This window comes from Nothobranchius furzeri, chromosome 14, assembly GCF_043380555.1.
Source record: "Nothobranchius furzeri strain GRZ-AD chromosome 14, NfurGRZ-RIMD1, whole genome shotgun sequence".
Classification (NCBI taxonomy): domain Eukaryota; kingdom Metazoa; phylum Chordata; class Actinopteri; order Cyprinodontiformes; family Nothobranchiidae; genus Nothobranchius; species Nothobranchius furzeri.
This window is the reverse complement of record NC_091754.1, coordinates 36,366,828-36,389,996: the sequence shown is the minus strand read 5'-3', so window position 1 is coordinate 36,389,996 and position 23,169 is coordinate 36,366,828. Positions and strand designations below refer to the sequence as shown.

The window sequence follows — 23,169 nt, the reverse complement described above, 5'->3', positions numbered from 1 at the left end:
CACAACAATCTTGCTGAGAGCAACACACATTCAGTTTTATGTAAATACTGTAAAGGTGTCACAATAAATGTCATATTTTCTGAGAAAAATATTCCGAGCCAACAAGCTTTAATGAATAAGCGAAGAACAAGAGCATCTCTAACCGGATCTCTGAACCCAGAACATCACCCACCAAAACCAACTACCCTGTCATGTGCACAAGCCGAGGTGAGTGCTCCTCTCCCACTAACATCCACATTGCTGATCCCTCTGATCACTTTGCCATGAATTTCTCCAGCCTTATGGACACCTTCAGCTTTACCCAGCATGTTTCTGGCCCCACACACACCAAGGGCACACTCTAGACCTTGTTTTTACCCTGAGTCTAAATGCTGACAGTGTTTGTCCTGAGGATGTTTATATTTCAGATCACCATTGCATTTTCTTTAATTTGTCAGTTTCTGCGTCCCCACCTCCTGCTCGCCGTATGGTTAGTTCTCGTCTTCTTAATGAGAGCACAGCTAGCCATTTTTCTGCTGCTTTTGATCCACCCTGTTCTTCTGATAACGACCCAGATTCCTTAACTTCTCAGTTTAACGAGCACTGACTCTCCATTCTGGACAACATCTGTCCTGTCAGAACCAGATCAGTTCCTGCAGTGAACCCTACTCCCTGGTTTAATGACAGCCTTCGCAGCCTGAAGCGCCAATGCAGAAAAATTGAGCGCTTGTGGAAGAAAACCCATCTCAACGTCCATCTGCTGCACCTAAAGGATCTTCTGACATCCTTTAACTCTGCAGTCAGAGACGCGAGGGTTTCCTATTTCTCCAACCTGGTGTCCCGGAGCAAAGGGAACCCCAAGGTGCTGTTTAACACCATCAGCAGCATCGTCTCTCCTGCCTCTCCTACAGCCTCCATCCACTCTATTGCAGACTGTGAGAACCTTCTGTCTTTCTTTGTGGACAAAGTCAATAAGGTTAGATCTAGCATCTCTCCTTCAGCCTTATTGCTGCCTCTCCCGACTCCAACCAGGCCCATCATCCTTGATAGCTTTGCTCCGGTTTCTTTGCCTGAGTTAACCAAACTAGTTAACTCTATGAAGACCTCTGCGTGCCCCCTCGACATCTTACCCCCATCTTTGTTTAAAAGTGCTTTTCAGTCCATCTGTCCCAGCGTGCTCTCTATAATTAATGCTTCTCTGGTCTCTGGACAGGTCCCTGCTTACTTTAAGAACGCTGTAATCCACCCGCTTCTTAAAAAACCGAGCCTTGACCCCTCTCTCCATCGCAGCTTCAGACCCATCTCTAAACTTCCGTTCATCTCCAAGATCTTGGAAAAGGTTGTGGCTAAACAACTCACAGCTGCTCTTGATGAACACAACATCTATGATAGCTTCCAGTCAGGTTTTCGTAGAGCTCATTCTACTGAAACAGCTCTTCTTAGGGTCTCTAATGACCTCCTGACCAACAGTGATGCAGAAGAATGTTCTGTTGTGGTCCTGCTGGACCTGACTGCAGCCTTTGACACTGTTGACCATCACCTGCTACTGGAGAGGCTGAGAGACTGGGTAGGTCTATCAGGATCTGCTCTGGAGTGGTTCTCCTCTTATCTCTCTGAGCGCTCCTTTTCTGTGGCCGTCTCCAAGTGTAGGTCCTCCACCACCTCTCTTACCCATGGTGTCCCACAAGGTTCTGTGCTGGGGCCTCTGCTCTTCCTCCTCTATCTGCTTCCTCTTCAGCACATCCTGAGCTCCTTCAAAGGAATCTCCTACCATCTTTATGCAGATGACATGCAACTGTACATCTCCTTTAAGCCCCATGAGATGTCTAAGCTGCAGCTGTTACACACCTGCTTAGACTCATCAAAACCTGGAAGGCGGGGAACTTTCTTCAGCTGAATGAAGATAAGACTGAGATCCTCATCTGTGCCCCAGACAAGCTGGTTACGAAAGTCAGAGACTCTCTTGGTCAGCTTGCTTCTCACACCAAACCATCTGTCAGAAATCTTGGTGTGACCTTTGACTCAGCTCTCACCCTGGATTCTCATGTCAGTTCTCTTGTTCGCTCTTCCTTCTTCCATCTCAGGAACATTGCTAAGCTGAGTCCCATTCTGTCCCGCTCTGAACTTGAGACAGTTATCCACACCTTCATCTCCTCACGCTTACACTACTGTAACTCTCTTTTCACGTGTCTGAGCAGAACCTCCCTGAACCGTCTGCAGGTCGTTCAGAATGCCTGTGCTCGGCTTCTGACCAAGTCCTCCACACACACCCACATCACCCCGCTTCTCCTCCAGCTTCACTGGCTGCCAGTCAACTTCAGGGTTCATTTCAAGATCCTGGTTCTGGTCTATAGGGCCTTACATGGACAAGCACCATCTTACATTGGTGATCTTCTTAGTCCCTACACCCCCAGCAGGTCCCTGAGGTCCAGTGATCAAAGCCTACTGGTTGTACAGCACCAGGCTAAAGACCAAAGGTGACAGATCATTTGCTGCTGTGGCCCCCAGACTCTGGAACTCTCTCCCCCTGAGCCTGAGATCAGTGGACTCAGTGGTCTCCTTTAAAAAGCAGCTGAAGACTCACTTGTTCAAGCTGGCTTTTGTATGACCTTCTTCCCCACTCTCTCTTTATTCTGCTCTCCCCACCTATTCCACCTTCCTCAGGATCCACTGATTTCCCTCTTTCCTGTTCACTCTCTCTCTTTCTTAACATTTTTTATCACAATTCTCTCTTTTGCTCATTTTAAATATAATTTTAAACATTTTCTAAATGCTTTTTTATATTTTTACATTTTTTGTTTTTGTGAAGCGCCTCTTGATTTTTATGTTGAAAGGCACTATAGAAATGATATTTTCTTCTTCTTCTATAACCTTTGAGTCAATTTCCCACAGTTGAGGAGCGGAGGGGGCAGCAGCTGCCCTGAATCTCCAATCAGGAAGTCTGGTATAAAGGGAGGATGGAGACACCACTCTACGCCGGATGATTGCTCTAGTTTAGGTAGCCTCGTGTTTGTTTGCTCGCTTGAACTCGTTTATGGATTATTTGGATTTAGGACAACGGACTGTTTTTGGATTAAGTTTTTGGATTCTCCTCTGAACCCCTGTTTGTTTGTTCTGTTCAGGAAAACTCCACTTCATTCATTACCCTCGCCGCTTGAACCCCGGATCACCAGAACCACGTCCCATCCTCCTCCACTGCGCCTGCCTTGATTCTCTCCGCTGCCTCACCCACCTCGGCCAGCCGGTCCTCCACCAGTGCTCACCTTGGCTCCCCACCTTCCTCGCACTTCACGGATTACTACATGGACAAACACCGTACGGCACACCCTCCACTGGACTTCCCAGTGCAACTTTTGTTCCCGGTTTAAAATAAAGAACTTTTATTTAACTTACCCAGTGGTGTTGAGTCGATTCTGCATGTCTTGGGTTAAACACCTTCCTCGAGTCATGACATACCCATCTTTCACTCAAATAAGCAAAGGTACGGCGGGGCAATTAAGAGGCAGATTTGGGCTATTTAAATTTGCCTAAGAAAGAATATAAACAACTGTTCCAGAGACGGAAGAAGGAAGAGCGAACAAGAGAACGGACATGAGAATCCAGGATGAGGGCTGGGTCAAAGGTCACACCAAGATTCCTGACCATGTTTTATGTTCTTGTTGGTCTTGCACCTGGAATGCACATTTAATTGGTTCTGTGTATGAAATGTGCCTTATAAAATAAGCTGCCTTGCCTTAGCAGTGCATATAAGATTCATCAGATGGTTAAATTCACTGTTAAAAACTGGAAAGGTTCAGAAATGTTGTGCAACAACAGTTGTTATCAGGATCTTTTAGCATGCAAAGAAGGTGCAAAACATCTAGTCAGACGCGAAAGTCAGCAGGACATACCAGCCATCGGTTGGCCATGCCCTCTACATATGGGCCTTGGTGTTGGCAATAGAAAAGCCCACATCATTTGACCTCTACTCCCTTTGCTCCAGACACACCTGTACAGCCAATCATCACCTCCTCATACTCACCTTCTCTGTGCACCTGGTCGATCCTCTCTTGAACACCATCTGCATTCTCAATCAGGTGTTTCTGGGATGCGATCATCTGAATAGGGAGGAATTCAGAATTTTTACATAAGTATTTACTGATTGGTCATTAAACAGATGTTACACCTGCCAGCTTCCAGTTCCCTCTTCTTGTACAGTTCCACCTTATCCTCTGAGTACCTCCTGTGCTGTACTACACTTCTGCACCATGGACAGCAGCCAGTACAACACATTCTCACACCCAAGGCATCAAATATGACGCGTGTGACCAAGCCTCAATTTATGACAATTAGGGATGCCACAGCGCATCAGGAGACGACGATCAGGGACACACTGGTTCACGTGGCTCCGCTAGTGTCACTGTTTGACGTGCGAGGTCACGCGGACATTATTCGACTATTTAATCTTCCCCTCACCCCAATCCTAACCTTAAGGTCAGTAACTGTGATCTTAAGGTTAGGAATGGGGTGAGGGGAAGGTTAAGTAGTTCAAAAGTAGTTCTAACGCCCATCTCACCACCGGCGTTGGATACCGGCGCTCTGGGATGCTGCGTCAGCTGTTTGTCCCTGATCGTCATCTCCTGACGCGCCGGGACGTCCCGAATAGTCATATATTGAGGCTTGGTCACATGCGTCATATTTTGACACCTTGGGTGTGAGAATATGTTGGCCGGTTTAGTTGAGATCCTGTGGTTCAGGGGCAACAGATCTGGTTTTCTGGTTGTCCCCTTGAGCATTTGGCTATGTGCCTTCTGAAAAAGACTAGCTGAGAGTAACTTATGATAAAGTTCTGGTTTTGATAGGAGTTTTTTGTCCCCTTTTTTCACCCGCGGCTAGCGAAAAAAATAGAGCAGACGCTGAAACGATCCAGTGCCCAGGGACACACCGGCCGCCGAAGCGCTGCGAAGTGCCGCGAAACGGGGACCGCCTTCATTCGGCACCCTTGTTATCCTATTCTATAGACCACATGGGCCGCCGAAGCACCGCGCCCCGGCGCTCCAGCCCGCATCGTGCAGCAATCGTTTCGGCATCTGCTCTATTCTTTTCGCGAGCCACGGGTGAACCGCATCAATTCTGGCAGGAAGTCAAACCTAGACATAAGAGGCAGGCCGGTAAATTTTACAAAATAAAGCATTTCAAAATACAATTCCGAGATAGTCAAATGTGTTCGTAAACAGACGCTGCATAAAAACCACAGACACACACACAGAGCGAACCTTGTGTGCGTGTGTGCGTGTGTGCGTGTGTGTGTGTGTAGGTGTGTGTGTGTGTGTGTGTGTGTGTGTGTGTGTGTGTGTGTGTGTGTGTGTGTGTGTGTGTGTGTGACCACGTGAAGGGGGTGTGGTTTTGGGTGTCTTTCAACCGGAGCAAACAGGACAGAGAGGCAGAAAGTCGTAGGCCAGCTATTAACAACTGGTTCACACCATAGGTTCACACACACACACAAACAGCAGGGGGGAGGGAGGTGTCGAGGAAAAGAGCAGAGAAAAGGCAGAGAGGAAATGGAGGACACCAAGTGGTTAAAAGAAAAACTACGAGGCGCGCCTCGACTGGAGCGGAGAAACAAGCGTCTGGTCTGAACTGAGGAGCAGCGAGCAGCGGCCGAATTTCGTGAGCGCTTCGCCTCCCGGCGCTTCGCCTCCCGGCGCTTTGGCGGCCGGTGTGTCCCCGGCGAAGCTATTAAGAAGGTTTGATTAGCCTCTCTGAGAGATTCCAGATTCAACAGTCATTTTTTTTACATTAAAGTAAAAAATATATATAGATATAATAACAATGTTAGCCATCATAGCTTCGAATAGAATAGGACAGAACAGAATAGTCTTTACTGTTATTATTCTCTGAGGCACAGCACAATCAAGGGTGCTCCCTCTGAAGCACTATAAAATAAATAAATAAAAGTTTTAGACATTTTTGTTGTTGATCAATTTTCATTCACTTGTCTGGGGTTGACACAAACACTCAGGCCTTCTTCTGTCTGTAAACACTCACTTGTGTCTTTAGAACATTTATTATGTCTTAGGCAAACTAAGCACTATATGTTTCTTCTTATCCAGACAAAAAATAGAAATCTGTGTTGTTTTTTTACCCTAAGACAGAAACTGTTACAAAAGATGGCTAAAATAAGTAATAGAGACAAAGAAACAGGAAAAATGGACTCTCAACAAAGATGAGGGGGCCTATCTAGGATCTGTCACTCCTCTGGGCGACATCCAGAGGTTGTGGGAGTGGCTGTCAACGTGGACCTCACAATGCCACGCTCGCCACTCATGAAGCCGAGCAGAATTAAGTCATCATGTCACCTTACTGCACAAACAAATTTCCAGGTCTGTGTAAGCCGGTCCCTACAAAAACCTTAACCCCATTTCCTCCACGCTTTACCAGAACTTCTGTAAAACCAACCAAAAGTCTTTTGCTATGACCTTTCTCAATTTTCTCTACTCACAGATTGGATTTTTTTTTTAAATTACTGCAGAGCCACGTTTTTTATTTGTCTTAATTCACATAAATGACCCTAAATCAGTTCTTCCTTCTTTGAAGGGAGGGCATCAATTAAAAGTGAGTAAGTAGCTGTTTCAAAGCTAAACTAGTGAAATTATAGCTCAAATGCTTAACTTGCATCAAATTGCTGGATTATTTAATAGTAAATATCATATAAAATCAGTTTGGATCAAATTTAAGTAGACAACATTGTGCAATGAAAATGGTTTTGTAAGTTTTAAATGACCCTCACGAAGCTTTGGACTTTTAGGAACTCCTGTTTTGCCGTGTTTATCAAGCTGTCAGACGTTTTTTATACAGTGGACCATCAACTCCAAATAGAGTCTGTATAATAAAGGCTTCTCTAACCAAGCAGCATCTGTTAAACACTACACAACGTGTTCATACAGGAGACTCTAGTTCATGTTAAAAAAGGTGTACCACAAGGCTCTATTTTAGGTCTGATTTTACTCTCTATATTAGTCTTTTGTACAGGTATTGTACTTATCTCTTGTTATTTTTATGCTGATCGTTATGTGATTTGTTGTTTTGCCAATTCAATTGATCATGCAAAGAAGTCAATGAATTACGGGTACGAACAAAAAAGCTAAAATTTGTTTGAAATGACGAAAAATCTGCCAGTTCATCTTTAATAATATTAATAATAATTAGCACCCCATGACGAACATAGAGCAGACATCTAATTTAAAGTATTTGGTATTATCTATGATGAACTTTCAGTTGGAACACGTATAAAACAGCTTACTAACAAACCGTTCTTGCGTTCACTTAGCAGGTTTCTGGTGCATATAACCTTTTTACCTGTTTTGGACTATGCAGATGTGTCAACAACCTGCTTGAAATCCCTTGATCATGTGTAGCGCATCACATCACGGTTTGTTAAAGGGACAAACGTCTGTACTCAGTGTGACCTTTACACAAAGGCTGCTTTACCAGCTCTTTCAGTAAGGCGCATGACACACTCAGTGACTTTGGCCCACAAAGCAACTATAGGAACAGTCCCAATATATTTGAATAGCCTGCTGATACGTCTAAAAAGAGTTTTATAAAGTGGGGTGTGACGCCGTCAGTCAGACAGCTGACGCTAAGCTAAAGCTGGGTGTGCTCCGAGAGAAGACGAAGGGGTGATTTTTGTGAGTGAAGATGAGACTAGCTGTTACTGACCCGGTCGTCATTTCTCTCACTAAAAGAACAAAGACGTGAAGAACTGTTGTGCATTCTGAGGTATGTGTAGGTGTAAATAAAAGGTGGGAGAGACTCTGCTGCAGGACACCGAGAGGGAAGAGGCACAGCTGGCAGTCGTTCACTGTGTGAAGAAACATGTGGGCGACTGTCAAATGCATGATGATGCTGTTACTGCTGTCTTTAGGCAGAGTACATGAATGTGGACTGGTGTGTGCAGTCACTCCAGTCTGAGGATGTTCAACTTATCAACCACACATGCGTTTTTGTTTCTTTACCCAGGTCCAGGTCACAGAGAACAGGAATTACAAATAAAACACAGAGCACCACAGTTTTCTGATGAACAGGTTGTGTTAAGTGTTACGTCAAAACAGAAATGCAGACATACTGACCGAGTCGTAGGCAGCAAGAAGTTTGCGAGTCATCTCTGAGAGGCTGACAAGTGGCTCAAGAGAGGGGTAGCCCTCCCTCAGCACCATGGTGGCTCCCATGGCTCCATCAGAGCTCTGAAGCCTCGTAGCCAGACTCTGGATGCACTGCTTGAGTTTGGCCACACTGGGGAGCCCACACTGGTCCTTGAAGCTGGCTGTTGAGCTCTAGGGATAACAAACAAGCCAAATGAGGGACAGAGTCGGATTAGATGAGCATTTTCTGCTGTAAAACTATGTTTGGCTATTGAAAAAGCTCAGCTCTCACCAAACAGAAAATGCATGCGTGCCTTACTTGATATAAATCAGTACAGCAGTTATTTAATCCAGTGGGAGCAGGCTTGACTTAAGCGCATTAAACAAAGGGAGGGACAATATGGCAAAAACCTGGAGCTGAAAAGGTTTAAAGGCTTTAGGGTGTTTAGAACTGAGTCATCTGTAGATCTCCCATCCTGCCTCGCCCCATAACAAGCCGTTACGTCACTTATCAGTTACAAGAACTCAAAAAGCAAAATCGTTACTTCTCATTCACTGAGAGACCAAATAAGGCATGCAAAAGATCGTGTGTGTGTGTGTGTGTGTGTGTGTGTGTGTGTGTGTGTGTGTGTGTGTGTGTGTGTGTGTGCGCGCGCGTGCGTGTGCATGTGCGTGTGTGAGTGTGAGTGTGTGTGTGTGTCTGCTCTGTCTTCTCGATCCCCAGTGAGTCGTGGTGGATGGCTGCTTATACTGAGCCAGGATCCTCTGGAGGTTTCCTCCTGTTAAAAGGAAGTTTTCCTCTCCACTGTCACTAAATGCTTGCTTAGTATGAGGATTGCTGTAAAGACTCTGACAATAGTCAGTGACTCGATGCAACCTGCTGGGTTCCTTATACAGGAAAAATTTTACTGATTGGCTTCATGAACTGACCTGTATTGGAACGTTTACTGTGTGAAGGTCCTTGAGGCGACTCGTCATGATTTGGCGCTATATAAATAACCTTGAATTGAATAAATTAAGAGTGAACATGTGTCCTGACTAGGTTCTGAAACACGAGACACTTAAGTCTTTTTAACAAACTCTTGAAGAAACACAGAAAACCAACTCACAGCAGCATTACTCCTGTTTTGTCTCCACCACCCAAACTGGCATGGAATAGGATGGATCGGGTCGCAAATGTTACTGTTCCAATTTTAAAAGCGGTAGAGTCGGGCATCGAGCATCGATTGGGACCAGGACCAACAGTTAGTTTTTCCTGGAATCATTCAAAGTTTTTTATTTCGATTCCTAGTTTCAATTCCTAGAATGCCAACGGAAGAGGAATCCGGAGCCGATCTCTGTGAAAAATAAATGTAATCTGCAAATTGTGATCAACGCTCTTCAGAGCCGATCACACCAGCTGTATGTGTGCAGCATGAGGTCCCCCCCCCCCCCCCCCCCCCCCGATATAAACAAACGCGTCTACAGAACTTTTATTCTGTGATGTAAACTTTAACTCCTGCAGCGTAGAGGAAACTTGTTAAAAGACGTCAGAGCAGAGCACACCTGTTTTGTCCTCGGGTGACGCACCTCACCAGTGCGGCCGGCGCTCACCCCGCTGTTTTTGCGGTCGGTAGATCTTTTAGAACTGCAGTTCTAAGGTAACTCATAAGGTGAATATATATGAAGGCAGGTAGCAGTTTTTCTTTAGGATTGAGAGGAGATGCAGGAAGATAATAAACAGGCGGGACAGAAAAATAGTCAAATAAAAACAAATTAGTTTTTGTACCTGGTGGTTGCAACAAACAAACACCATTGAAGGTAATCAGAAGTGAGGAACAGAAAATTAAACAATTATTTTAATGTTTAGTGAAGCAGAAACTCCGAGAGGCTGCAGGCGCATCAGTGAGTTTGCACCGCTGCGGGGGGTGGGGGGGCAGAAACTACCGTTGTTAAAAGAGATGTTTAATTTAGAAAATGTGGGTGCAATATTAATTACTCCCCCCCCCCCCCCCCCCAGTTGTAATTATAACACTATTTTTAATCACTTTTAAAGCTTTTTTTATTTTGAATTTTTTGTTCTTGTGAAGCGCCTCATGATTTTTATCTTGAGAGGCTCTATAGAAAAGATCATTTTTTCTTTCTTTTTTCCTTTTATTCTTTCTTTTTAGGTCTGATACACCAGAACTTGTTTTTATGTACAGGAGTTCTGTGGTTTAGAAATAAACAAGAAGTAAAAGCATCCTCATGCTTGCTGCTCAGCAGGATCATCTCCTGCTTTAAGAACACGAGCTTTCACCGACCCGGACGCGTTAGGATTCACTGAGCGCCATGCGACCAGCCTCCACTTCTCATGGTATTCATAGATGTTTTATTGTCCTCCTCCACACTCTAGCTGACTCTTCTTTTGTGACACCTCTTCTTCCTCCTCCTCTCGTATTTACCCTACAGACACATCTCTGATGAAGGCAGGTAACCAAACTTACCACACATCCCTACAACACAGGGCAGCTCACAGGGCTGGCAGGGGGCCAACCTCAGCATGCAGTGAATATAAAGTGAGGATAATAAAAATAAAACTTGAGATTAGTGTTTCCCAACCCTGGTCCTCAGGGCACATTGTCCTGCATGTTTTCCTCCTGCCACACCTGACTTAAATGAATGAGTGATTGACTGGCATCTGCAGCCCTTGATGTCCTCCTGAGGATGTGATGTAAATCAGGTGTGCTGAAGTAGAGACATGGAAAACATGCAGGTCAGTGTGCCCTCAGGACCAGGGTACACTGGATGAGACTGAGTGATGTTGGGAAGGTGGCACTTATCAAAATAAGGCAAGATGATAAAAGAGAGACACATCTTAGAAACAAGAAAGTCGTTTTTCTGAGAAGTGGAACACCTTCAACTGCAATTAGCAATAGTTTCAGCCAGTCGATATCTGAGATTTTATTGAATTTTTATCATTTGAAAACCTCATCGATTTTTATTTTGGTCACACTCTTCAGGCCCAGCGGATGATTGCTCATAAGTAGAATTCACATCTAATTTAGATCTGATTCACATCTGATTAGGAGTGCTGCACGCATCACTCATTGTTCAGAATACTGGTCTCGGTTTTCTGAAACCTTCAGAATCAGCCCAAATCCGTCCTTACTTTTCATACACAGTTGTCCTTACCTGAGCATCTTCTCGTAGGTCTGTTGCTTCTTTGAGGGGACCACTGGCCTGTTTGAAAGCCTCGTCCAACACCTTGATGCCGGTGTGCCTCAGCGTGACATACTCCCTCCCACGCCGCCCTACCCTTCTCACAGACAGCCCTCTGCGTTGAGCCTTTCCGCCTCCTCTTCGGTTGGTGATGGCCACATGTACAAACAGACTTGTGTGTGGTAAGGGGTCTCCTGCCATGCCCAGCAGGGGTACATTACGGTAGCCGGGCTGAAGGCACTCAAAGGCCACACTGTACTGGCCAATAAAATCATCTCCGATGTAGTCATCATCCAGCACCACGAAGCGTAGCAGGGCCAGTTCAGGCATGTTCACCTGCACACAGGAAGTTGAACAATAGTGTTCAACCTTTAGGATCTTTCCAGTGAAATGTGAGCATACTTAGTTAACCGAGGATGTTAAGAGAAGTGATTATCTTAAATACATTTTATCTCCTGATTTTGATTGGGAGTGCCTGAAGAATGGTCCAGTCCTTACCAACGTTACATCAAAGGGGATTTATTATGCAAAACTGACTTTCTGTGGGTCTGTACTGCCTCTCCAAACATGAAACAAAATCACGTCCATTTGTCAGTATTTGGTTTTAGGGATTATGTCCCTAAAACAAGCCGTTTCAAAAGGTCCCTGTCTGTGATATCACATTAGTATAGAACCTCTCACCTGGATGAGAGGTTCTGCTAGAGGAGCAGCAGCTCTACTTCTAGCCCCTCCCAGATAGCAGAGCTTCTCAGCTTTTAGCAGCCTTAACGGGGGTGGGTGAGTGTGGCCAGCACCAACTTGTTTTTCTTAAAGCGACAGAGCTCTGAAACGACTCATTCTGGAAGGAACTGAAACCATCAAGAAGAAAGCTGCTGAAACTGTTTTGTGTGAGAGATCGAGTGCAAAGAACTTTATTAACCTGTTTGGTATCAACCAGAGAACTGTTATAACTGGAGAAAGAGCCTGTGTGTGTGTGTGTGTGTGTGTGTGTGTGTGTGTGTGTGTGTGTGTGTGTGTGTGTGTGTGTGTGTGTGTGTGTGTGTGTGTGTGTGTGTGTGTGTGTGTGTGTGCATGTTTCCATTCATATGTGTGTGCGTGTGTGTGTGTCCATGCTTCCATGCATGTGTGTGCGTATGTGTGTTTCTGTGCATCCATGCATGTGTGTGTGTGCATCCATGCATGTGTGTGTGTGTGTGGATGGGTGGGAGTGTGAGTGTGTGCTTGTGCATGTATGTGTGTGCATGCGTGCATGTGTGTGTGTGTGTGTGTGTGTGTGTGTGTGTGTGTGTGTGTGTGTGCGCGTGTGTGTGCGCGTGTGTGTGTGTGTGTGTGTGTGTGTGTGTGTGTGTGTGTGTGTGTGTGTGTGTGTGTGTGCGTGTGTGCGGGCATGCATCCTTCCATGCATGTGTGTGGATGTGTGCGTGGGTAGGAGTGTGTGTGAGTGTGTGTGTCCCATAGGACTTGAGTGAAGGCTGGTGGGAGGGGCAGCTGAAGCGTCACGCATGGACAAGTCAGACAGCTCCAGCCAGCTGCAGTGATTGGACGTGTGCAAATATAGTTCCTAAAGTAACTTGGGCGAGTACATGGATTTGAATAATAAGTGGGTGATCATTCTAGAAATCTTCAGTTGTTTTACAGCAATTTGGTGACGGTAAATAAATCATGTTTACACCAAATGCTGCAAAGACTGGACACTATTTCTCGTGGATTCGCAGTTGTTTCATTCTAACTGAGCCTTTGTAAGGATACCTTGCTTTGAAACATTTATTGTGCTTAAATACTTAAAGGGACAGTCCACCTCTAAGTCAAATCATAAAACATAATTATGTTTCATAAAATTATGTATTTCCATATGAGGTTTTTTACAAGGATTTACATTTGCACATATCCGGTCACACCCATTCAATAACTTCTTTTGTGCCAACAGTTTGGACAGCGCAATTCTTTGAAGTGTGTTTGTGTTTGAGTCTGTCCATTACGTGGGAGCCTGAAGGGCAGACAATTTAGAGGTTTGAATGGCAATTTCACAAGGCTGCCACGCACTCCTATACCAAACTGCATGACCCGGTGAGGGTCGTGTGTCTAAATGTGAAGTGCAGCGTTGGCCTGACAGCTTGTGTTTCAGTGTGTGCAGGTTTCCTACATTTGTGTTGCATGACACACTGCCCTCTACTTCCCCACTCAGCCTCAGGTTACAGTACCGAGCCGAATGAGATGAGCAGAGCTGCCTTTTTAATACTGTTGTACACAAGGGGACCCCGTGCTGACCAATAAAATCCTCAGTTATATTCTTGTGTGACAATAAGACCACACCAGTTATATAAAGTCACAGTTAAAAAGCCCACTGTGGTCAACATCTGAAGTTTCATTTTTAAGACGCTTCTTGAAGATTATGATGAAATTTTATGGTGCGTGGAATCCATGAGCTGCTCAGACTGATAATCTCATCCTACAGAAGAGATCAAACGAAAAACAAATATGTGCATCATTAAAAAGTCTAATGAAGGATGTGAATACAGTTGAGTTTACTTCTACTGGAACAGTCTCTCTCTCTCTCTCTCTCACACACACACACACACACACACACACAAATACACACACGCATCAAAAAGACACATTATCCACTCCAAGCTTTTAAAAGTCTGTCTCCTGCCAAACAAGCAGAGCAATTACAGTCTACTGATTACAGGTATTATTCCAGTCTCTCCCAGCCTTTACAGAGAAACGTTCTGTCTCCAGGGAGCGTTACACACACATACAATACAATACAGCTGCAGCAGCTTGTCACTCAGCAACACTCATGCAAGACTGCCAGGGACAGGTAAAAAAAAGCTCAATCAGCAAGTCATCAAACCTCGTCTCATGTAATGAAGTCAGTACATTCGCAGGAGCACCTAATTTGAATCTTAATGGTCTTAAAACAACTTCAATTAAGGATTAGGGTTCTATTTCCATGCAGGTGCGCCGCGGCCAGAGATCTGTCCTGAAACACACAGACCATATGCACGTTACCCTCATTCTTCTTTACACGTTGAACCAGGTTTACATTCAAATCCATGTTATAATTCAGACTATAAAACAGGTGCTGAGTTACTTTCCTGGAGGTTTTAACTACTGGAACCTATAAAGGAGAAGAACAGCAACAGAATGGAATAGCAGGTGTTGATCAGTTCTGAGACAGGAGTATTAAGGAGCCGTCACACACTTGAGTAACATGCTTGAACTTTTGTCTCAGTATTTCACTGGTGGGCGTGATGGAGGTGAGGTCGCCACAGGTACCAGCGGTTCCTCCAACCACCACCAGCAGGGATGAAGTGTCTTTGCTCAAAGACTGCGACAGGGGCTCGAACCTGCAACCCTCCGGTTGCAGGGCCCTTAACTCCTCAGCCACCACTGCCTTTAGGCGCTGCAGCAGTATGATATCTCACCTGAAACTCAAAGGTTTCATCAAACAACGGGTCATCCTGGTTTTGAGCTGCAGTGCGAGTTCGTTGCTCTGCGCAGTCGGCCGGGACGCCATGCAGCTCCAGAACCACGTACGGGTCGATGACCTCCCCTTTAGCTCCTGATCCCTGAGGCTTGGGTAGGTTGTGGGCACTGATCACCTGCCCAACAGAATAGTTTATTACTAAAACAACTCTCACGTGGGTCACTTATGCTGAATGTGATGATGCTTCTTTTATTTGATAGTTTTTCACCTACTTCCCTTCAAAAGCTTAAACTATGTCATGCACAAATAAACAGGTTGAACATGCAGCAAAGCACCTTTGGATATTTCAGCTTCATTCATTAGTAAAGAATAAAGGTGGTCAAACGGTGGTGTTGCTGCACCTAAAGCTGAAATCCTGGTGACTCCACCAGGATGGATTTAAGGACACACCCTATTTTATACCTGGGAGGAAATTGAAATTTTTTAAAGTAAAAAGTATCCAAACCTTGATGCGCAGAGTTTGGGGAGGAACCCCTGGCACGCAGCCGTGAGTGTGGGCACTGAAATAGGACACCTCATTCCTCATCACGGCAGGCCGAAGGACATAACCACACCCCCCATTCTGGGAGAAGCGGCCTCTGTGAAGGTCCAGCATGGCACCTGGAGTCTGCTGGTTTAAGGCCACAAGCTGGACCCCTCCTTTCCAGTACCCTTGGGGGTTGGGGTTGCTGGAGTCTAAACGCACGGAGCTGGGTCGTACCCTGGTTAGGGTGCGCTTGGTGAACATAACAAGGTCTTCTGGACTCTCGCTGGTCAATCGCCCAGCCTCTCCTTCACCCAATGAGCACATGGTCCAGTAAGGCAGCTCAGGAGGATTTGGTGAGCTAGGAGACGATGGACTGCTGGGGGGAGACTGATGCTGCTTGCAATTGCCTCTTTGGACATAGAAGCTGCGACTTCCAGTCCGAGCAATGGCCACCACGTCCGAGAGCTCTTTGTGGAGTTGGAGTTTCCTGGGCTGAGAGGGAGGAGGCACCACTAAGACCATACCCAGTTCCTCCTCACCAGGGATGGTCATTCTTCTCCCAGCCAGGGGGCCCCCTCCACCTATCTCCTCATCCTCCTCAGACACCTCCCCGTCAGAGCCTTCTTGCTCTGGAGGGAGTTTCTTCCCCACTATGAGGACGCGTCCCTTCAGCTGCTCAGGGGAGGGTAAGGTCGTAGCTCGTCCTCCCAGGCTCACTGGTAATGCGTCTGGTGTGTAAAGACGGGATCCAAACACCTTCTTTAGGTGATGTGCCATGGAGCGCTGCTGAGCCGGAGAGCAGCGCTGACACAAGTACAACAGCAGGGGGTACTGAGAAGTCAAGAAGGCATATTTGTTGACTACCTCCAGTGCAGAACGAATGGTAACAGGTGCATGGTGGTGATGATGATGGTGGTGAGAGATTTCAGACCCACAGTCTACCCCAAGCAAAGGCTCACCCTCTGGGCCATCAGTCACCCCCAACTCCAGACACCGACATCCGGTCTGTAGGGCCCTGATCAGCCCTCCGAGGTCTGCTTTGCCATGGACCTGGTCATCTAGCAGGTAGGAGCGATAGGAGGTGCTGAGGAGAGGAAAATAAGGAGATTAACAGGGTTTTCCATGTTTTTTTTAGTATTTGTTACAGTACGAGTAAATTATCATGTTTCAGAGTAAAATGTTCATGACCTCGATTAAAAAACGACAACACAAACATAGAAGTACTCCCTATGGACCCATGCTTCAGACCGTTTTAGATGCAACATTTTCCATTTTTATTTGCTTTACCTGTGCAGGTGTCTGCTACAGGAAAACACTCGCAAACACAGACAGTCTCTCAAAGAACAGCTTAGTCTGAGCAGCCCTCCAGATTTCAGCAATCAGAGAAAAGTGAACTTTTATGTTGGAAAGTTTTCAGATACATTCCAACAACCCTCCTAAAGACCTGTATGTGTGTCTTTCATCTACTCACATTGATGTTTATTTTACTTATTTATACATTGGTTGTACCGTTTTGGGGCTGCGCAGTGGCGCAGTGGTTAGAGCTGTTGCCTTGCAGCGAGAAGGTCCTGGGTTCGCTTCCCAGTCTGGGATCTTTCTGCATGGAGTTTGCATGTTCTCCCTGTGCATGCGTGGGTTCTCTCCGGGTACTCCGGCTTCCTCCCACAATCCAAAAACATGACTGTTAGGTTGATTGGTCTGTCTAAATTGTCCTTAGGTGTGTGTGTGTGTGTGTGTGTGTGTGTGTGTGTGTGTGTGTGTGTGTGTGTGTGTGTGTGCATATGATTGTTTGTCCTGTGTTTCTCTGTGTTGCCCTGCGACGGCCTGGGTGTACCCTGCCTGATTGCCCATTGACCGCTGGAGATAGGCACCAGCCCCCCCTCCACAATATAAATAGATACACCATGAAAATGTATCTAAACACTCTCCACATTGTAGAGACTATAAGTGCTGTGTATAATCTGCATTAAAGTGTATTTTTAAAATGTTATTTACATTTTTAACACCTGAATCGTCTTGTGACATATTTCCTGTTACTTTTGGGCACAGCAATCTCTACCATAGACCTAGGGAGTTCCTCATTGCCAAGGAACCTCACCTTGATGTCTTGGCCCCGCCCCGATTGCATAGGAGATAAGTCATCAGGAGCCGCCAAGACGTGTTCCAATGTTCATGTTCTACCGAGGCGTGTGTTTGTTTGTTAGCCGTTTAGCTAGCTGAGCAAGGATATACGAGAGGTGTCTCATAGCATAGCCTTGGTCAAAAATTACCCAGAATACACTGCTGTATTTTCAAAAGGATGGTGGATCAGAAGCCGGCAGCTACTTCGGGGGCAAATTTGAAGTTTAAATGTAAGCCAACTAATTAAAAATGTTTTTTTTTTAGATCCAAAGAAGTTATCTATGGTTGGTTAGTTGCTTATTAGTATCCGCTTCGGTGGCTAGCGGGTAGTTACTCGCTTATTTATTTAATTTAATAAATATATACACAATTTAAAAAGTAAAAGGCTCGTTCTTTATCTATATTGAAACTAATCACTATAAAATATAACATTATCTCCCGTGTCACGTGACGTTACGTGAACGCCGTGGAAGCCGCGGTCACGTGATGCAAGTCTGTTCCATTAAACCGTTTTCTTTGACCAAGGAAGTACAGTGTCCTCGTAAGCAAGGTGCCTGGCCTCACAAGACATCGCCTCGCAAGATTAGGGGCCTCATTTATCAAGTTTGCTTACGCACAAAATGGGGTCAGAAAACTACGTAAGCAACTTTCCACGCAAACTTTGGGATAGATGAAAGAAAACTTAGCGGAAAAATGTGCGCAACTTTAAGTTGACTAAGGACCTGGCTTACGCACATGTTGGACATGGAGAGCACCTGCATTGCTGCTGCTGAGAAGGATAAAATTATGAAATCCTGCAGCATTATCAATTGTACTGCTTCGTTTTCACACAGACCAAGACCCCCCACACGCACACACATGCATGCGCGCGCACACACACACACAGCCTGAAGCGCAGAATATGGAAAGCAGAATATCAGCAGGGGGACAGATTGAGACAGAATGTCATGCGTCTGTGACAGTGTGTGTCCTGTTACCGTGACCCGATCGATCATGTACCCTGGCTACTTGGACAAGGACGATCTCTGTTTGAGTGACTGGTTAGTGCATGTGACTTTCACCTGGGAGTCTGGGGATCGAATCCTGATCGGACCATTTTTTTACATTCGCCACAGATCTCTCTGAAGAATTCACAACATTGACGGTTTCAGCAACGCTGTGCCACTCCGTGGATTTTCTCTTATTTGTTTTGCAAAAGCACTTCCTTTCATTTCTCCACCTCACCCACAGGTACCTCAACTTCTGCTTCTGTGAAATAGCGCTTCCTTGATCTGCGGTCGTGATTGAAATGCTGCAACAAGCCGGCTTATGTATATGCATGAGATCCACAAGGCACTTTGCATTGACTATTTATGGCAGTAAGTGGGCGTGGTGAGGGCGGGATGCAGCTGAGAAACATTCTCGTTAGTCTCTGATTTATGAAGCGGAGATTGCGTGCAGCTGTGTGTGCTCCATGTTTGATAGATCACAAACCTACTTGGCGTGAGTACTTTTTTTTGCTGAGCTTAAGTACGGTTTTAGTAACGATTCTACCCAATTTATCAAAATAAATGAATCCCCAGGCGCCTTGACATTGAGAAACACCCCTGATGCCGCCACGGCGTTGCTGCAAATTAATGGCAATGTTTTTTTAAAGTGGCTGTAGTGTGGCAAGTGGGGTGGTCAGCAATTCTCCATGTCCACCTCTTGGGGGCTCCACTGAGCCACTGAGAGAATAATACAACATTTCAGGTGCTGTAGTAGTTATTATGTAATAAGATATTAATGACGGGTGGGTGCATTGACTTAAAGGTAAGTTTGAGCAAGATTTTCAGTTTTAATTATAGAAGAGTAACATGCTAATAATGTTTAAATGAAAATATTCTAATTTCACCTTATATTAAATATTTATTTTTGCTAGTTTAGTGTTTAACAGTAAGGAACAACAGCATGATTAAAACCTTTCAAAACAACAAAATAGTTCAACTACAGCTGCTGCTTGACATCACTGTCTCACACTCCTCCCAACCGCTCAGCCAAAGACCAGCCGTACACTTCCATGTTTGCTGACACACACCTCCAATGCACCTGTGACTTTAATCTCATTACTCAAATCAAAACTGTACTGTGTTTAATTAGTTGACGGATAAATGAGATTAGAGTAAGACATTTCAAAACAACACCACTGGCATCACCGAAGCTGGCTGCAGAGTAACTTGCCTGCAGATTTCCCCTTTCAAAACTGACAGGAATATATAATTAAATTATTATATAGATTGTTTCATCTTATTCAACCCAAAACTGGAATATTACTTTGTTGGACCAGAAGGAATAAATAAATGAATAAATAAATAAATAAATAAATAAATACTATCCCCCTCATTTGGGGGTGAATCGCATGTTAAGAAAATGTCCAAGACCATCAAGACTAACATGAACTGTTTTTGTTTGATAAGACCCTGTGTATCTAGCTCAAATGTATACGCATGCAATGATATGTTCTCATATGTCATACTGCTCAATTATCTGGGGTCAGGCCTCCAAATCTGTTATACAGCCATTAATGCCATCATACAAGCGAACCCTGAAGGTTTATGATCAGAAACCAGTAAAGTGGCACCACTGCCAAATTATTCAAAAATACCACTTGTTGAGTTTTCACAGATTTCTTAATTTTTCTTTTATGAAAGCAATATTCAAATGCATTAATGGTCTTGCCCCTGAAGTAATCTGTCAGTTAATAGAAAAATACAATAATGTAGAGGTGAGAACAAGAGCTGGGGTCAGTGGGAACTGCAGGGTCAAAGGTGTAGAATGACTCATCGTTTTCAGTCAAAGGGTCACAGTTATGGAGCATGTTACCTCTGGACCTGAATTCACTAACAGACTTGAGGCATTTCACAAAAACCTGAAGCACTGGTTTCAAGAGCAACAGCACTGTGACCATTGAAGTTTAATCTGAATATGTAGTTTTAAGGTACTTTTATATCGTTTTTATGTACTTCAATAGTGTAACTTGCAACTGCACTGTATTTAGATATCTGTTATTTTAATTCTGTTTAGATGTAAATGCCTAACCAGGGACAAGGCTGTAAATTAGCCTCTGGCTAGAAGCATCATGTATACTTAATCTGTTGCTTATGGTGATAATGTTTTGTTGTACAGTCCCTGTAAAAATAAAATAAAGATAAAGGGCATAAAATATGAAGAGGGGGACATAAAAATGACTAGGGGGTGGGGTACATGGTTGCCTCTAATTTCCCCCACCAAATTGCACCCTGTTGTGTTTACTAGAACTATCCCCATTATCCCCCATAGAATCAGTAAAAATGAATATTTACTCAATAATCAATCCATCCAACAATGCTAAGAAACAGACCACCAACAACCAAATGCTTTAAGAGATGAAGCATTGTTTTTCACTGTCAGACGAACAGGAATTCAGAGACCACCTCCTCTCGTAATCTGGTGAAGCACGGTGGGTTCATTTCTGTGTAATCCTTCTATTTCACATCTACAAATATTTCACAGACCAAATCCTCCCCATCCAACAGTCTTAAGAATGTACCCAACTATCGTACTGGCTCTAAAGATGATCTTATCGGATATCAGAATCATGCTGAATGGAGCAATAAAAATGCAAATCCTCCTCTTGGTGTCGTGATTAATTCAGACCTGGGCTTCACTGTTCACATTAAAGTATCTTTCCGGAGTTTTCCCCTTTCAGAAATGATCTATGATTTTTCAGAAATCCGTAAAAGTGATTATCTTATCATGTGATATAATGTAAGGTTTGTTTTGCTAAGCCCGCCCCCTGCCCCGCAGAGCCCCAAGCAATAGGAAACTGAGCGCCAACCAGAACAAACCAATAGCGTTAGACTACCGCTTGCATGCTATACCTCGGCGTATGCAGAGCTTATGAACTTTTCACGAACAAGTACGTCCCTAAAATAAAAATATATAAAAACACAACGTGACATGAGAATAATACTTATTCAACAACGTGTTTTAGCTCTGTTTGTCGGCTACAGAAGCACATTTATAAACAAGAAACGTGAAGTCGCATCTTCAAAAAAAACGAATCGAGAGACTATTGTGTGATATGTTTGTCAGCCACTAGATGGTGCCATCAGATAAGAGAAATACTCTGAAAGAGTATTTAAAAGAGAGTATTATAAAGAGACTTTAAAGGGACTATAAGGAAGTTTGACAGCCAAAACATGTATAGAAATAATAAATTTCTTCTTCATACATTCTCCTGCAATGCCCTGGTCCTGTAGAATGAGCCCTGGCATTTTACTGTGATTGCCTATTTTTCTGTAAAATCACAGAAAAAGAGAGATGCTCGGGTCGAGCGGGCTGCTTCATGCGCGTTCACGCTCAGGCATAGCCCGTAGCTTTTGCTATCCGTAGCTTTAGCAGCAGAGAGAGAGGCAGTGCCACTTTGTCGCTGTTCCTAACGCCTAATGGTAACACTAGCTACATTTCTGAGGACCCTTAGCTACTTTCTGTAGAACTTCTAGATATTTCCTGCAAATTAGCAACAAAATAGCCATTTTCGCTCCAAACCGTTCTTTGGATTGACGTTGTTTCAGCTGTCATCAAGGATATAAAAGTTACAGATACATTGAACGTCACTGTTGCTTTAGCTCTCCTAGTAAGACGTCTCACTCTCATTCAGGAGATCTGAGTTCGATTCCAGATGTAAACATAGTTTATTTAGAGTTTCTTTTTTACAATAATGATATATATTTTTTACAGTAATTAGACACCCAAGTTTTTATTTGAGACTCGCCGAACGGCATTGAATTCACAGATAAAAAAGATGTGGGTTCAACTTTCATTTTGGAACAAATTTTCAAGCAAGGGAAGGGAATGATCTGAGCATGCAGGAGGACTGACCCATCATAAACCTTTGTCGGCTGTGCTGAAGAGAAAGGTACAGAACCAAATTATTTAATTAATTAGCTGCACATTCTCCTGTCCTCTGTCCTCCAGGCAACACACACACACACACACACACTGCACGTTCAGCCGGCCGACAAGAAAGTGCAGCTGCAGAGACAGAGGCACATTATTTTTATTAATTTCCAGTGTTCTTCTGTCCTCTGTCCTCTGGGCCACACACACTTGACTCACACCGAAGGGCCTTGAGTGTCTGTTAGTGCTTGTTTTTGTCTTCTTAAACTTTTGCTTTGCGCTATCTTCCATTGGGAAAAGAGAAGGAAACTCATCTGTGGGTTATCCTGTTGTCTAGTTGCTCCGGTTTGGGCCAAGTGAAAACAATAAGTGCAATCAGGGGCTATGAGCGAGCTCTTTCTCCCCTCCCTGAAAACACTCATCAGGTGATCTAGGTCTTAATCATTGCAATCAGCTGCTGCATGAACACCTGTTTCCAATTAGTAGCACAGCATAAGTTTGGTGGCATAACTGAAGCATCAGCGAAAGCGTCAGCCCTTGTGTCTCAGCCCCTCCGGGGTACAGACTTACGTGTCTACCTGCGCGTGTCCACAGAGCAGGTACACAGAGCAAACAAACTTGACCCAGACGCTGTTCCATCGCCACCTTGCAAAATGTGCCATTATCCTATACCTGTGATTACTGGTTCCAGAGGACGGTCACACACAGCAAACCGCTTTTGAAACCTTCAAAACCTCCGCTCGCTAAAACCAACTGGATCAAACCATGTGCACTGACAGAGACGAGGCTGCCGAGCATAGGCGCCACCGGTCCCTCCGACCACCACCAGCAGGCAAGGTGGGTTAAGTGTCTTGACCAAGTACATGTAGCATCTAGCAATGATCATTTTCGGTACAGCTTGACCTTTCACC

The 23,169-nt window shown here is 44.6% G+C and overlaps 1 protein-coding gene across 1 annotated transcript in view; it reads right to left on the bottom strand.

The window, feature by feature from the left end:
* plcl1 (phospholipase C like 1) overlaps positions 1 to 23,169 on the bottom strand; it is a 228,117-nt gene that overhangs the window by 10,689 nt on the left and 194,259 nt on the right. The window contains exons 6-10 of the mRNA XM_054746563.2: positions 15,218 to 16,322; positions 14,711 to 14,887; positions 11,256 to 11,618; positions 8,091 to 8,294; positions 4,001 to 4,076 (exon numbers count right to left, since the gene is read on the bottom strand). Coding sequence (XP_054602538.1) covers positions 4,001 to 4,076; positions 8,091 to 8,294; positions 11,256 to 11,618; positions 14,711 to 14,887; positions 15,218 to 16,322 — 1,925 coding nt within the window. The remainder of the gene's footprint in view (positions 1 to 4,000; positions 4,077 to 8,090; positions 8,295 to 11,255; positions 11,619 to 14,710; positions 14,888 to 15,217; positions 16,323 to 23,169) is intronic.